General features: G+C 40.8%; 1 protein-coding gene across 17 annotated transcripts in view; it reads right to left on the bottom strand.

Moving 5' to 3' along the window:
• EPB41L2 (erythrocyte membrane protein band 4.1 like 2) overlaps nucleotides 1-16631 on the bottom strand; it is a 202585-nt gene that overhangs the window by 66158 nt on the left and 119796 nt on the right. For all 17 annotated transcript variants that reach the window (XM_037045741.1, XM_037045743.1, XM_037045742.1 and 14 more), the window contains exon 5: nucleotides 1289-1331. In XM_037045741.1, the coding sequence (XP_036901636.1) occupies nucleotides 1289-1331 (43 nt within the window). The remainder of the gene's footprint in view (nucleotides 1-1288; nucleotides 1332-16631) is intronic.

Raw genomic sequence — 16631 nt, 5'->3', positions numbered from 1 at the left:
AAGAAGAGCAGAAGATACAGATACCTATATAAATGCTGAGATTAAAAAAGAATAGAAAAAAACAAGAAATGACAGAGAAACTATGGAAAGGATTAATAATTTGACCAAGAAAGGAAAAGCAATGAAAAAAACAAATGTGGAGAACCTGAAGTGGGACAGAAGGGAAAGTATAGGTTTGCTCCAGTGTTGTGATGCTCGCACGGTGAGGAGGAAATGAAACCAAGAGTGCAAAGGGCACTCTGCTGCTGGCACCCAGGGACATGGTTTCACCCTGGACAAGCTTGTGGCCCACAGGCCAGGAGGGCTGGCAAGAATTCGTTGTCCTGGAAATTCTAGCTGTCAGCAGCTTACTAACTGATCTGCTTCAGCCATTCACAGACCCGGCAGTCAGTTCAGTATCCAGGCCCCTGGGGGAGATGTGCCCTGTGGTGAGAATGTTTCCCAGCACAGATATCACGAGGTCACCACCGGGCAAGTCAACCTGCAGAGGCAGAACCTACAGAGGGAACTGACACGCCAGTTGCGGGACACTCGAAGTCACTTTGGGAGTCTACAGTGAGATCGCGCAGGGAAACGGGAGAAAGGGCCAGGCAGGACTAAGGACAAAGCCAGCCTCAGAGAGCGCGTTACGCAGCCTTGAACTGTGAGACAAAGGTGCAGAGAATGTAATGATCTCACACCAAAATCACTTTGAAGTAGATTATAATTTAAATTTAAAAGAGAAAACCTTAACAATAGAGGGGAAATATATTTGTAAATAAAGTCCAGAGTAGGAAAAAAAGGCGGCCATGACCTCAGAGGACTGTAGAGTGTTTTGCACATTTTCTCCCCTATAGTCCTCACTCCAGTTCATCTAGAAACACTGAATCCATAAAACTCTGGGACCAGAGATATGCTTAGTAAACAAACTAATTAAGTGCTTCCGAGATGAAGCAGACGAAGTACTATTAATACAGTAAAGTTTACATAAAAAGTAAAAGTTACAGAAGAGCAACTTCCCGTTCTTTCTTTCAGGGAAAAAGGTCAGACACACTTTGAGGTGGTAGACCTTGTGAGAAAATGCTGAGGACTGTGAGTCTAGAACCCCTGGACCTCATGCACAAAATAAAGTCATGATTCCAGAACAATGTCATTAGTATCCCTCACTTCCTAGAAGACATAAGTGCAAAGTAGAGCTGAGCATTCCGTCACTATCTTATTATTCTACTCTACGTTCCTATGCATTTTATTGAAGATAGATGTGAAGATTAGCTTAATAACTTCAAAGTATGATTATTTAAATACTTACTTCGCAGTTGTCTCTTTATTTGTTTTGCAGGATCTAGCCAGTTCTGCAGAGGAGAAAAAAAAAAGAGGTTAATTGACCCATAAGAAATATCTCAGAGCCCAAAACGGAACACTTTACAGTTCATATTTTTATTTAAATGTAAATGTATTTTAACAAAGTCCTATTAGAAGTAGCCTCCATCTATCAGCATTCCACGGGGCTAAGTATTGGTTTGCTTTTGAATGTGCTGTAAATAAAATATCACAATACTTTTAAGGTGAGTCTCTTGGGCCTTATTTTATGGGATATAAAATCAAACATCTATCAAAATGATGAGACACAATGTATCTACATACAGTCTTTTTATTTTACCTTTCAATTGCAGTTTCCACTCCATATTTCTTTGCATTCATTTCAGTACCGTGTGCAGTACAGTGACTAGACATACATCAGCCTTTATTCTAGAGAACCGCCGGGAAACAGCCCCTGCAGACACTGAAACGGGAGCTCAACGACGGGCTCCAACTCATCAAGGGCAAAATGTGAACTGGAAACCGTTACAAGTACGTGCACCCCAGTCAAACACAATCATCTCAACTCCTAAAGCCACACCCTCCTCTCCCTTAAACGTTCTTTCCCCTTATTCTGTGCAACGCTACGGAGAAGTACTGTCAGATTGGAGCAGCGATTTTCCTTTCTGGTCTTCATGTAACATCCTGTTTAAACTTCACTCCAACTTGGAAATCACAGTCATAAAGAACTCGGTTTCACTTTCTGCTCCGTCTCCCCTTTGAAAAAAATAACATAAAAAAAATTCTACGAAACTACTAGAATATCCTAAAGCGAAAAGACCAAACTTGAACTACTAAGTTCAAGTCATCTAAGGACATTAAATATGTGTCTTTTAAAGCTATAGGCAAAAGACCTCACTAAAAATTTTTTATATATTTTTTACTTTTCATCTTTTTTAAAAAAAAGATGACTTCTCCTGCCTTATTCACAAGCCATTATTAAAGTCTACTTTAATTTATCTTCATTAACACAGGAGAACAAGTACATCTTTGAGATACAATAAACTGATTCAGATAACTGGTTTTATAATAATTAAGTTTCATTCATTTTATAAGCATCCCAAATAATATATATTATAACATCTGTATTTAAACAATTTTATTTGGATATATAAAGCAAACAATTAAGATGTTCATTATGTAGAAGATAATAGCTTACTCTCTCAACAAGATATTGGACTAGTAGTACAACAGAACATGAACTTCCACTATTAAAAAAGTACACCAGGGTGTTTTGAAAGCAAAGCTGCACAGACCCCTGTGGGTTTTACTACACCTGTCAGCCAGTGTTCATGCTGCTCTAACAGTGGTTATATGCAAACCCCTCGATCAAAAACTACCAGAGCTTGGTCTAGTTTCACACCACTAATGTCCCCGCCACATGGCCCAGTGATGTGAAGGGCCAGTGGAACCTTCTGTACATGGTACCTCCAGTACAATGGTAAGGAAGTGCTGCAACTCTCCCCGTAGGAAAGGGCCTGGCGTTCAGCTTCCTGGCCTTGCAGCTGCTGTCCCACACAACAGCTGGCTCACAGATGGCCAGCTCTGATGAGTGGACGCAAATGAGAAAAACATATCCTTCAGTCTCTAGTCAGACGGAGGAAAGGCTGGGTGAGAGGTGGAGGATCAAATGTGTTGTGGCATTTCACCCAAGGAAGTAACAACCACAGCAAGAAAAAATTAATCAGGGCCACCTGGTGCCAAACTGAAAAAAAAAAAAGAAAAGAAAAAAAAAACCCTCCTGTTAACATGGAGAAAAAAGAGAGTGGAGGGAAACCTACCTACCAGTTAAAGGTCTAGCCAAAAAACAAATAAACAAACTCTCTTTTCAAGGAGGGAAATGACAGAAGCAACATCATCTTCTGGGACCCCTGCCCCAGGAATAACCAGTGTCCACACCATTCAGTACCTTCCCTTCTCACCTGAAGCCCCAAGCCCTTGTGTGAGTTACCTGATCATTCTGCACAGTACGGAGAGGGAGTCCAGGGAGCTCTCAGACTCAAGACTACGAGTGACAAGTTTCTGTGCGTCAGCCAGCCAAATTCAGACTCTGTGTCATTCTCAGGCCACTTTCTACAACATTGCCAGCCACAGCATTAAAAGACTGAAGTGGCTCTTTTTTCTTTATTTTAGATCCCCACCCAGACACTGAGTAGGCAGAGTTTACCTGACACGATCCAACAGCAGCAGCAGCAGTGACTCCCTCCACGCTCTGCCCTTCACTGAGCACACTCACTTCCACACTGCGAGCTCCATTCCCACCACTGGGTGAGATCTTCTCCCTCCCAACACAACTCAGCAAGGGCAAGGATGGGCCAGACTCCGTGTGTCCTCCACAGTGCTGGGCAGTTTTAGGCAACCAGTAGGTACTAAACACTTGTTGACTAGTGTCTGCCCATTGCTTGCCTCCTACCTCCTGATGTTGTCTGTGTCGTCTAAAAAGACCACAGACTCCATTATTCTATTAATTTATTTTTAAGAATAAATGAATTTTTAATAATAAATAATAAATTAATTTTTAATAATAAACTTTTTATTCATTATTTTTGTTTAAATAATGAACTCCAATGAGTACTTAGATCATGAGTGAGATTTAATTTTATGGCCAAGGAACAAAACTCATGAGTGAGAAAACAAGAAGGACTTAATATGACTTTTAAAAGACATAGAAGCCTATTATCTGCATTATCAATCACAAATAAATTAATAGACATAAAACTCTTTAACAACTAAAAAATAAACTTCTTAGTTTTGACATTTGAGGAGCGCTGGATAAACCAAGAAGCAGACATAAAAGGATGAAAAAATGTGAACGACATAAATGTACACACGCGTTATGATAGATTATGGTACGTCATTACCATTTTGTAAAGATTTGGCCGCCACATTTATAGACTTCGGAATCAGAAATACATGAAGTCAAATTCTGGCTTTCTACCAACTCTTGTGTGAACCTGGGTGCAGTCCTTGGCTTCTTTAAGCTTTGATATCCTCAAGTATAAGATGAGATGATAACATCTAAGTCATAGGGTAGTTCTTTCAATCAATCATTCACTCAGTGCTTCTTGAAGAGTAAGCACTTCACCTGACGTCTTTAACAGATGGGTTTTCGGCTTATCATCCTTTGGTGTGTGTGTATAAGTACACGTATGTATACTAACAAAGGGAGATACATATATATCTCCCTTCATCACATTTTATATTTCCAAAGGTGATATGTTACATATATTAAAGAAGTTAGTATTTATATAAATGTTTCTACCCACAAAAAGTTAGTCAGACTCTGAGTTCACAAAATACAATCACTATATCCATGGGCCAGATAAAATAAAAATAAGACCCCTTTTCCTCAGAGAAAACTGTCTGATAATACTAGCCCTTTCCACAAAGCTGCTCTGCTGTAGTGAAGACTCTTCCTGGAAATGAGGACAATGCAAAAACAGCGCAATCCCTTCTCATGAAAAGAATTACCAGTATGACAAGTCCAAGTGTTTTTATGCCCATGTTCAAGTATTATCTAGGTAAGCTTTTCATGAGAGTAAAATGCATTTATATTTTTTGCATTTATATTTTCTTGATGATGATGAGCCACCTGGGAAATCTGTTAAACAGAGAGCTTCACCCGTCACCCACCTGAAACATGCAGAAACATTCTCTGGGTCAGGGACCCAAGAATGTCTAAGTGACGGCTCCTTGCAACTCATGATCAGGCAAGACGAGAATTTTCTCGGTGTTTCCCCAACTTTAAGATACACTCAAAACTAAGGAGAGCTAAATCCTTGCTGGATTTCAGTAGAATTTATTTTGGATTACTGGAAGTAAAAGTCAAGTATTTTGCCAGCTACTTTAGAGCAGAGACTTTCATCCACTCAATTTGGTATCCTTCTCCTCACTTTCCCCTTCCTCTCCCCACACCCTTCCCAAAGTATGAACTCAGTGAATATTTACCTTCTGAATGAATAGCAGGTAAAATAAGAAATGAATAAAAGTTACCAGGAATCTTGTCACAGGCTTCCAACAAAATAAAGTGAAATGAAAATGTGGTCCTAGAATGTCAGTGTTATTAAATCACCTTAAAGCATGAAATCCTGAGTTTATGAATCATGCTGGGGGGGCGGGGGGGGTAACCTTACACCGTTACTTTCACTAACCTCTAATTGAAATGCAGCATTACCACCAATTACAAATGCACAAGAAGAAAGCCTGGGTAGTATCAGCAGCACCGTTAGCTTTGTCACTCACAAAAATCAAGAATACTTCCGTTATCATATTACAGAATTGCAGATCTTGACATATCATTTATGCTAATCAATATTTTAGGTTTTTATATTTTATTTATTTATTTATCTTTAGATGGGAAGGAGAGAGGGAGAGAAACATCAATGTGTGGTTCCCTTTTGTGTGTCCCCTGCTGGTAGTTAGCCTGCAAGGAACCAGCCTGCAACCCAGGCATGTGCCCTGACTGGGAATCGAACCGCGACTGTCTGGTTCGCAGGCCCGTGCTCAATCCACTGAGCTATGCCAGCCAGGGCTCAATATTTTAAAATCACAGTAGGAATTATCATATTTTTGCTGTGTATAGTGCTCACATTTTGCCCAAATTTTTGAGGGAAAAATAAAGATGTACATTATACATGAGTAGTGCCAGAAACAAACACAACTAGTGCTTGTCATCTGTTCTTGTGTTTTATAATTATTTGTTACATAAAGTTTCTTGTACCATATGTGCAAAAAAGATGCTAAAGTTCCTTTATAATACAAAAGACAAGCATCTAAATATAAATAAATAAGTAAATGAATTTTAAAACTAAAAGGTTTTTTTCCCCGAAGGTTTGGCAAAATATATGAGTGCCATTGTACATGGGAGTATTATACATGGCAAAATATGGGCGATTAGATACTAATGATGACTTTATCCCAAATTCTTTAATATTTTGAGAATGTTGTTTGCCTTTGGCTTCCTTTGTAGGCCCGTGTACTTTATCATTATACCTTCAAACCACTTCTGAGAAGCAGCCCCTAGAATTCAGCAGACTGCTGAAGCGCATGCGCGCGCGCACACACACACACACACACACACACAGGTTTTAAAAAACCCTATCTTCCAAGCTTTCAGAAATTTTTTTACTAAGCAGGAAGCAAAGAGCTGTACAACTGTTATTTACACTGAAGTCCTTCTGACAGTTCAACCTTCTTAATCTCGTTCTTCATCTATTACAAATCTGAGGGTAAAACAGTCTTGGTTACCAAGTCTTCTGGCATTTCCCCAGAACATTTTCAATGATGGTTCTCAGAAAAGGTGCAAATTAAAAATGATTCTCAATTATTCTCTAATAACAGAATCATCTAGAAAAATATAAGAGCTTGCTTATGAATCATTATATTTATATTCTTAGGATGCCAGTGTTTAAAAAAAAACCTCAGGGATTTATGGTCCAAATTTCTATGCAGAATGAAATAGGAACAGCTCAACTCCCACCTAAGTGGCTATGATAGTATAACACATGTGGAACCGTGAGCTACTTTGGGCTATTAGGGCTCCCTACTCCCTTGGCTTTAGTGAAATTCTAAAACCTTATAACTCTCTCTGCCACCTCAAAAGAATATTTTATCCCACAGATCAGTGCTTCTCAAACTGTAAAGTTTTACAATCAGGGGTGTCCAACCCACAGCCTGCAGGGCCGTATGCGGCTCAGGATGGCTATGAATGTGGCCCAACAGAAAATCCTAAATTTAGTCAAAACTTTTTTTTTACTTATCAGTTTTCATTAGTGTTTGTGTATTTGATGTGTGGCCCAAGACAACTCTTCTTCTTCCAGCGTGGCCCAGAGATGCCAGAAGGTTGGCCAACACTTTCCATGAACAGATTATGACTGAGTAAGCCTAGGGCAAGGACCTCAGTCCTTCATTTCCAGCAAGCTTCTACGTGGTGCCTCTGCCCTCGGGCCCTGGACTACCCCTTGAGTAGTATAGTCCTAGACTTCTTTTTATGTAGAAATTCCTGTCTTTTTTCCTGAAAGTTAAATGTAGAGAGACATTTTTCAAGTCCTTTATCTACCTCCTCAGGTAGATGCCCAGCTTTTGCTGGCGCAATATTCTAATTGTTGACAGCTCGCTGCAGAAAGCTCTAGCACGTCCGTGCGTCCCTGTTCCCATATCTAAGCACTTCCTTGAACTCCTCCCTACCAGCATCCCATCAGCAGTGTGAGTGGCAGCTGCCTGTTGAGGGCCACTCACCATACCAGGCCTAGATAACACTTCCAAGAAACCTTCTATCTGTCTTGCCTAATCCCCCTTCAGGTTGCACGCTCAGGCCCATTTGGGAGTTTTACAAAATGCTGAGCCCTGCGTCCTCGCTCGCCTTTGGTGGTTGTCAATTTGGTGAGGTGAGACCAATTAAATTCAACGCAGCCCACACTGTATTACCAAATGTTAGAAGTATACGAGTAATTTTGTCTAAAATCTCATTTTCCCTTGATTATTTATAGCACTAAAGCAGATTCCCATTAGTATAAGTTTGCCTAAATTAGGTCTAATAGAGCATTACATAATGCTGGTGGTAAGCAGAAAAGTTACAGGCTTTCTATGTAACAGTGAATCATACATATGCACCTGGAGAAAGTGATTCAACTCCTGTCTGTGGCATTATAAGGTATAAATGGATTGAATATAGAATTTTATTATAGAATAGTTTATATATGACAAAAAGGGTTAATATTTGAGTTTTTATTTACAGTTTCTGGGGGGAATGGCCTGACTTTAATCAATTTTCATGAAGTTAGCTGTGGATATCAACTACACTTCTAATAAGCTCCTCTTTCATACTGCTTAAAGAAAAATGATATTATAATCTGGGGGCCAGATGCCACACTGTAACATCAAAAATTCAAGACAATGTTTTTCCCCTTTAAAGAAGGTCCGAAATTCTTAATGACGGTTCTATGTGGGCATGAATGCAAGACTATCATGGACTTGGAATTTCATATACAAAATAACAAAAGTGCCTGATTCTACATATATTTAATATTTTTCATGATAAAGTTTACACAAGAGTTCTCAACAGACGTGAAAAAGTTTGCACACAAATAATGACAGGTTTTCATACTCAGAGTGAATTGAGAGGTTTTCAGCTCAAGGTCCCAAACATGATGGGCACAACACAACACTATACTAAAGTCAAAAGAAAGTTTAGATTTTTCTCTCCATGGAAAATCTCCATACAATAACCATGGCCTTCCCCTCACCTTTATGTATAAAAGGGTGACATGATAAGTGACTGAAACTTCTATAAATACAGATAATGTTCAGTATGCAAAAGACAGCAGCTTACATTTCTGTGTCCTGTTCTACTCTATTGTTGAAACTGCATGTGTGTCAAACGGAACAGAAATGATTAAGCTGAGCTGGTACAATAGTAATAATTTTCTGTGGAAAAAATAGGACACGATACAAATCTATATTTGAAAAATAAGAGTTCTTTTGCCTAGATGCCTTAAGGACTAACTTTTGCCTGCACAAGAATTTTTTAAATTATATAAAAGTTATAAAAACAAATAGGTTATATATGAATAATTAAATATATTGCCAGTTACAGTGGAGCATTCATTTCTCTAAAAAGTGAGTATTTCAAAAAGGAAACCCCACTGTTTATTCTCCCAATGCTCTATAGTTAAAACCTACATAACAAAATGTATGCTACATTCTGGGAAGGTAGAAAAGATGAATCACACCTTGAGGAAAAAATAAAGCCAAGCTGTGCCAAGAAACTCATCTCCATTGGGATCAAGCTTTACCTACTGCCTTGCTCAGGATGAGGGTAGCTCCTGGAAGTGGGATTCAGTCAAGTCCTTATAAATTCGTGTATGGGTGACCACTTCAGGCTGTGATTGGGGTAGGAGATATGTATATAGATCAAGAAATGAAGGTAAAGAACTATGTGCAGCATTTGAGTCCGACCCTCTTGGGTGTGCAACTTTTGTCAATTGTGCTAAAAACTGTTTTGTGCTTCGTCATAGCTTGTTGTTGCATACAATGTGCCCCCTTATGTGGATCTGCAATTAAACATATTCCTAAGCCCTCATGAGACGGTCTAATGCAAAGATTCATGCCCCACAACCAAATGAGTACTTCCATATGAAACTGATCTCATAGAAATAAGACAGTTTAAACTAACAGTAGAGAAATGATGGAGGAGTCAAATGTTGGAAAACTTTTAGTTTGGGGTAATAGTTAATAAGTTTAGTAATCGATGTATGTAAAAAAGCTATTGTTACAGGAGCTGAAGGTATGACCCACCCTGACTCCAGGAGACCATAAGCAGTCCCACCTTTGTGCCTCAGTAGGACTGCGGTATCTGAGCCCCTGTGCTCCAGGGTGAGACGCCCACCCCCCAGGACGGCGTCTTTCATCTTCCACAGATGAAAGAACGCTGCAGCATTTTTTCTGATTAACTTTTTCCCTGAATTCCAAACCCCTTACCTACCGTTTTCTTCTTCTTATAAAAAGGTCAGTTTAAAATGGAATTTGAGACAGTTTGTTAAGGTACAAACCCACCACCTTTTCAGATCACTGACCATCTGAATAAAACACCCATAAAGATTTTTAAAAAACAACCACAAAGCATATGCCTACATGTGCAAGCATTTTCACCTGGCTTTTTATAAGAGAAACTACAAAGTAAACAAGGAATTACAAGATCCATATTCAGCACTAGCATTTTTTTGTTAATGAGAGTCCTACGGGGAACCCCTCCAAACTTACCCTGACCTTAACATTCCCTGCCTTAGAGACCCTACCCTCTCCTTGGCTTCAGCCGCCCGTCTTCATGACTAACACTTGGTCTTCTGATCACACAGAGTTCTCCATTTCATTAGACTTCATCCTCCATTCTCAGATGCAATTATCTCCTCTCCTTCTAAGTTTTCTACCCGTTTTTTCCCACTGTACCTGTTCTTTAACTTTGAACTTTCTTCCTTTGGCCCTAGCCTTTTCTCCCAGCCTGTCAGCCATGGCAGCTTCAACTACGTTGCTTCCTGTGATCACTATCTCGTCAGCATCTCCTGTTTCCTGAATCTTTTGTCCTACTGTAACCACCGTGAACTAGCCAACTGGGGACCCTCTTTCATACTCCATTTCCCCACTATCATACCCAGGCTGCAGATGGCAATTAGAGGAAAACAAACAGCAATATAGTCTTCGGCCATCAGAACTGCATGATCTCCAGTTCTTACCCTAAGTTTCCCAGAGGTTTTAGGCTGCGCTTTGGTTAACTCGCATTTGTTTACAATTGCACCGCTCCTTATCTTCTTGCCGACCCTGGGTATGAGGTCACCCTCTTACTCAAGGCTTATCCTCTTCTTCCATCATCCTTACTCTCCTCTTCAAACTCACCCTTGTTTAGGCTTGCCCAGAGCCAAAGTCAAAAGTTATTTCCATCCAAGCAAACGTGTCAACTGAACAACCCGTGGTAAATATTCCGCACTGTTATATATAATAGCCATCAATTTAAATTTGTACAAGTACATAAAATTTAACTTCACTTCCTCAGTCACACTTGCCACACTGATCAATAGCCATATGTGACTAGCAGCCCCCACGCCAGACAGAGCACGTCTAGAACACGCCATCATCGTGACAAGTCCACTGGACAGCACCAGCCTACGTCTGCTAGTACCACTCTCCCATCGGTCCTTCTCTTTGTGGCCAGGCTTCCTTAAATAACAGCATACACCCACTCGTAAATGCTTCATTGTTAACCTACCTCAGCCCTCATTACACTCTGATTTTCACACTGAATATTGTCCAACCAACAGAGGACAGCTCACAAACATTGCCAGCTCCGAGAAATGAAAAGTAGATTTTCCATCTCTGCCCCCTAGCCCCGAAGTGCTGCTCCTCCTCCGAGTTCCCTGCGCGAGTCTCCAAGGAGCTCTCCAGCTACCTGAGGGAGAAACTCGGGGCTTATCCTCAACCCCTCGCTCACCCTCATACCTCAGAGGTGATCAGTCACAAAGTCCTGCAGAATTGGCCTACTCAGTATCTGTGTCTCTTCATCTTCACTCCCAATGTCACTGTCCTAGTTCCCATTGCCTCTGGACTAAGACGCCCGACCTTCCTGCCTCCAGCCTCAGTCCCCTCTACTCTCCCTCCACGCCATGAACAGGTCACTCTTTCTGAGATGCAAATCTGACCATGTCATTTCCTATTTTAAACCCTTTGCATTAGGACAAAAATCTAGACTCCTTAGTATAAGATATAAGGCCTTCCCCCAAATGGCCTTTGCCTAGCTCTCTCTCGCCACCATTACTCCCCACAAAGCCCCCAGATTAACCCATGATGTGCTAAAACACTGCGCTCACTGAGAAAGCACAGCTGCAGAAGGACAGGCCCCCAGTTCCTCTTTCCAGCCTGCCCGGCCCTCACAGGTCCTTCCTATACAGAGAGACTGTGGCTCTCCCACATTCTCCTGTCAAACAACTTGGAATCTCTCGCGCACACCACGACGGTTCACACTGGGACCACTACCTTCCTTCTGTGCAGGTTGTCCCTCCCTGCCCAGACCCAGAGTACTGATCACAATCTTCAATTTCTATAATAGAATGTTAATATTAAAGTGCTAATACTTCTAAAATGCACAGATCTGCCTTTACAGAACAACAAAAATACTCATGCCACAGGCCTTTATCAGGCAGTAACGCTTAAATGTGTCTCCTAAGTAGTGAGTAACAAATGTCTAGTTGGTGGTGAGGACGCGGTGTGTTCTATCATTGGACTGAGTTGGATTACTGAAGCCTATGCACTTGAACAATATTAGCCACACTGCTATGGTCTGGAGGTTTGTGTCCTCCTAAAATTCCTCTGTTTAAATTCTAATGCACGATGTGATGTAGCAGGAGATGAAATGTCTGGGAGAGGATCAGGTCGTGAGGACAAAGCCCTCATGATTGGGATTAGCACGCTTACAAACGTGGTGCCAGAAAACTCCTCGTCCCCCTCCACCATGTGAGGACACAGCAAGACGGCACTGTGTATGAACCCGGCGCAGGCCCCACCAGCTGCTGAATCTGCCAGCACCGTGATCCTAGACTTCCAGCCCCCAAGAGTGAGAAATAAACTTCTGTTGTTCATCCACCACCTGGTCTCTGGTACTTTGTTAAAGCAGCCCATACAGACTAAAACACATACCAAAAAGTTAAGACATCTGAGAAATAAGACATTTCCCACATGGGATCATGGCTCTAACATCCATCAATACCCATACGTAAACAGTGATGGCACTATTAGTCAACTGGGGGGGGGGGGATCACGGCATGAGCAGTGAGCACAATGACAAGGTGCATACATGTGAGTATGTGAGTGAATGTGGGGGTGGAGGATGACTCCTAGTTGGAAATTCAGCTCCCCAGTGGCTCTGACAGGAAGGAAGACGTCCCTTTCAAGAAGCACTGGTACGGACTCTCACAATATCACCATCAATAAGTCAGGCCATCCCTTACATCTATTGACACCATTATGGAAACACTGACTGGAAAATTTATACTGGGAACACAGCCCATAACATCCTTTGGCATCCCATATATGAAGACTTGCAGGATGAATTCCAGAATTTGATAAGATAAAAAATTCCTCTAAGGCAAATGTTACTCTTCTACTTTTCAAGTTATGATAGCTATAAAATACATACATTTTTACCTTTTGATAGAAAGTTTAGAATAGTTGAGTTTTCTATTTTTCTTCTTCCTGGTTTAACTGGCTTTTAATCTCCAACAATTATTACTTAGGTGAGTCTGGGCAAATTACTGAACTTCTCCACGGCTCCACTTCCTGCATCTGTGAAGTGTGGCTGATACTGTCTACCACCCTTTAAGGTTGTTCTGAGAACTGTATGAGACAACAGGGGTCAAGCGCTTACAGCAGGGCCTGCTGCACTGCAAGATTCCCAGAACAATTGGCTATCAATACTCATGTCTATTTCGTCTTGGAATATGCAAAAGACACCTCAGATTCTTTTAAAAAGTAAGTTATAAATAAGTATGCCTGACTTAAAGCCTCAATATAAATGTCAGGAAATTTTTTTAAAAAGACCACTGTGCTCCGTACGGCTGAGATGGGTCCCACCTGGAGTATTTACATTGTGCTGGCTTCCATTCTTTAAGGTATATCTAAAATTAAATTTATTGATTTACCTGTTCTTCCAAAAGCCATCTGACCTAACACTTAACATGCCTGAAACTTCATTCATGATATACACCGCCATCTCCAGGTTGGGTCCTGCCCCTTCTCTCTGAATGGCACCTCCATCCACCCAGAAACCCAGGCCTACTTCTTGGGGTTTGTCAGCACTCACACCCAACCAATCATGGATTGCTTCACCCTCCTTCATAAATCTCTCTTAAATCATCTGCTTATCCACTTTCACTACCACAACCTCAAATTTGAGGCCACCCGCATGCTTTGGGTGAGCAGTCCTGCTCAACTTCCCTCTCATCCCAGTCCCTCTAACAGCCAACTGACCTTCAGAACGGTTTCAGCCCATCAGTGACTTACCATTATTCTTAGAAAAAAGGAAGTCTCCGAAGCCTAACTATACAGTCTAGATGGCCCTGCATGATCTGACCCCCATCAATGCCTGGCCTCTTCCCCCAGCCTCACCGCACCATCTCCTCACTAACCACACCAGACCTCTTTCCAACTGTCAGGGCCCTGTAGATGTGCTTCCCATGCCCCCTCACCCTGCCGAAGCCAACTACACTTTAGGTCTCTGCTTAAGCAGCATTCTCTCCAGTGAAGTCTTCTCCATCAGTACCCTGAATCTTTCCTGTGGAACAGTAATTAAAATTTAGTAACTGTGTAATTCAGTTCTTCACTCTGTCTTCTTCATTAGAACATTAATGAAGGCAGGGTCTATGTCCAAATTCCTTACCGCTAGATGCATACTGATATACTGGTTTGCACACAAGTAGTTATTTTCTAAATTATGGCAAAAAACACGAAATTTAACAACTTAACCATTTTTCTTATTGTACATCAGCAGAGCTAGCTCTATTCATGTTGCTGTGAAACAGAGTCTAGAACTTTCTCATCTTGCAAAGCCAAAACTCTATACACCCACTGAACCCCAACTCTCCATTTCCCCTCTCTCAGTCCCCGGACACCACGACTCCACTTTCCGTCTCCATGAGTTTGACTGCAATTCCTCACAGACGTGGAATCACACAGCACTTGGCTTTTTGTGACTGGCTTATTTCACTGGATGTAATGTCATCTAGGCTCATCCATGTTATAACGTGACTGCCTTCTTTTTTAAGGCTCAGTAATATTCCATTAACCGCATTTTGTTTATGCAATTCATCTAACAATGAACATGGGTGTGCAACTATCTCCTCCAGAATCCTGCTTTCAGTTTTTTTGAATATATATGCTACATGTAGGATTGCTAATTCATGTGGTAATTCTATTTATGATTTTTTGAGTAACCCTACACTGTTTTCCATAATGGCCTCACCATTACACTTTTACCATCCGTGCACAAGGGTTCCAGTTTCCCTACATCCTCATCAATACTTGCTATTTTTTTTATACTTGCCATCCTCATAGATGTGAGATGATGGCACACGGGTAGAATTTAATATTTTTAATCTCTAGAGATCCTGAGGCTACATAGATTAAAAGGTATGGTCTCTACCCTCTAGAAGTTCCTAGAGGAACGGAGAGAAAGAGTGACACACATAGAAAGTTTGTGCTAAATATCTAAGTGACAGAAGAAGGGAACTGTCAACTCTCCTTAAGGAGGAGGCAGGAGGGGCAGTGTGAAGCGGTCAAGGAAACCTCAGAATGGGATACTGGAGTTGGACCTTAAGGAAAAGTAGGCATTCAGATATAAAAATGCGAAGTACATTTCAAATATAAAGAGTAATATGCTCAAGTATATATTGTATGTACCAGTAAGAATCCTTTTAGGAAGGAAACTGGGATGGATTAAATATAGACTGTATGTGAGAGAATATAGAGAAATGAAGCTTAAAAAAAAAAAAGACTGAAGTCACATGACCCAGAGCCCACTGAACTGAACTAAGAGGGTTAGCAACAGTGTGAAGAATAATCACAGAGACCGGGGACTAAGCAGTTAGCACAGTTAGGAGACACATAAAACAGTGAAAGCAAGAGATGACAGGGGCCTAAACCAAAGCAAAAACTATGAACAAAGTGAACCAGGAGAAGCAAGTTAGCAGGTAGAAACCATGACCAATTTGCTTTTAGGCAACTGAATGTAGTGTCCAGTAGTCAGGTAAGTATTGTATGTAAGTCTGAGAGTCAGGTGAAAGATGAATTAGATGCATATATTGGGAGTCATCAAAATAAATAGCAGTGTGTTCTGTCTAAACACCACCCCTCCTTAGGTAAATCCAGTGCTCCAAACATAGTGGGTTTCTCACCGTAGCTCATCCTATTTCTACTAACAGAACAGGTTACTCTACAGATTTTACAACACACTGCATGGTCTCTCTTTTTCACAAACACTAAATGTTGCTGTGACTCCACTAATATGTAATCTCAAAAAAGTGGATAATGATAGCCCAATTCCCACCACTCTCTCTTTCATAGCCTTGGGGGCCGTTATACGGAAAACACTATTAAGACCACCTTATAATTTAAAGTCTAAAAGGAGCTCCTAATTTATTTAGTCAAATGTCTAATAAGTCTAATACGTTATTACTTCTGAGAAAAGCACTCTAAATAGAGTTCTAATAAAAATACCCACATACTATTCAACAGGCAGGCAAACAATTGAATTGTCTTTAAATGTGAATTAAATACAAATTAGCTATCAAGGACATAAAACTAAGCAAGTTGAGAAAATTTAATTCACATGTAATTATCACTCTTATACCCTGTATTTTATTACCAGGACACATAAAAACAAACAATGATGGCATCTGGATAAATAAAACTTACAGCCTATATTTATCTACTACCTGTTCTGTTCTGTTGACTGTGATGTGAATGTTAGATATTAGAAAAGAACGCCATTTACTGTGACCAAGTGTCCTGGGCATCCTCAGGTGGAATGATCACAGTGAGTCTGTCCACAGCCACAATCTAACAGACTCAAAAGGGCTTCGCTTTAGGGTGCAATCCTGGACCACACCCTTACTTTTCTACACTGACTAGCTTCACCAGACTTAAGTCCTAAGACTCAGACAGTGACACAGAAGAGGAAAAGTCCTTTCTAAATAATGAGGGAAGTGTCAGAGGCTGAATGTCTATACTTCACCCCATCCCCACACCCCCAA

Source organism: Sturnira hondurensis, unplaced genomic scaffold, assembly GCF_014824575.4.
Source record: "Sturnira hondurensis isolate 20B ecotype Veracruz unplaced genomic scaffold, ASM1482457v3 Scaffold0004474, whole genome shotgun sequence".
In the NCBI taxonomy this organism is placed as follows: Eukaryota; Metazoa; Chordata; class Mammalia; order Chiroptera; family Phyllostomidae; genus Sturnira; species Sturnira hondurensis.
This window is presented reverse-complemented; position numbering and strand designations above follow the sequence as displayed.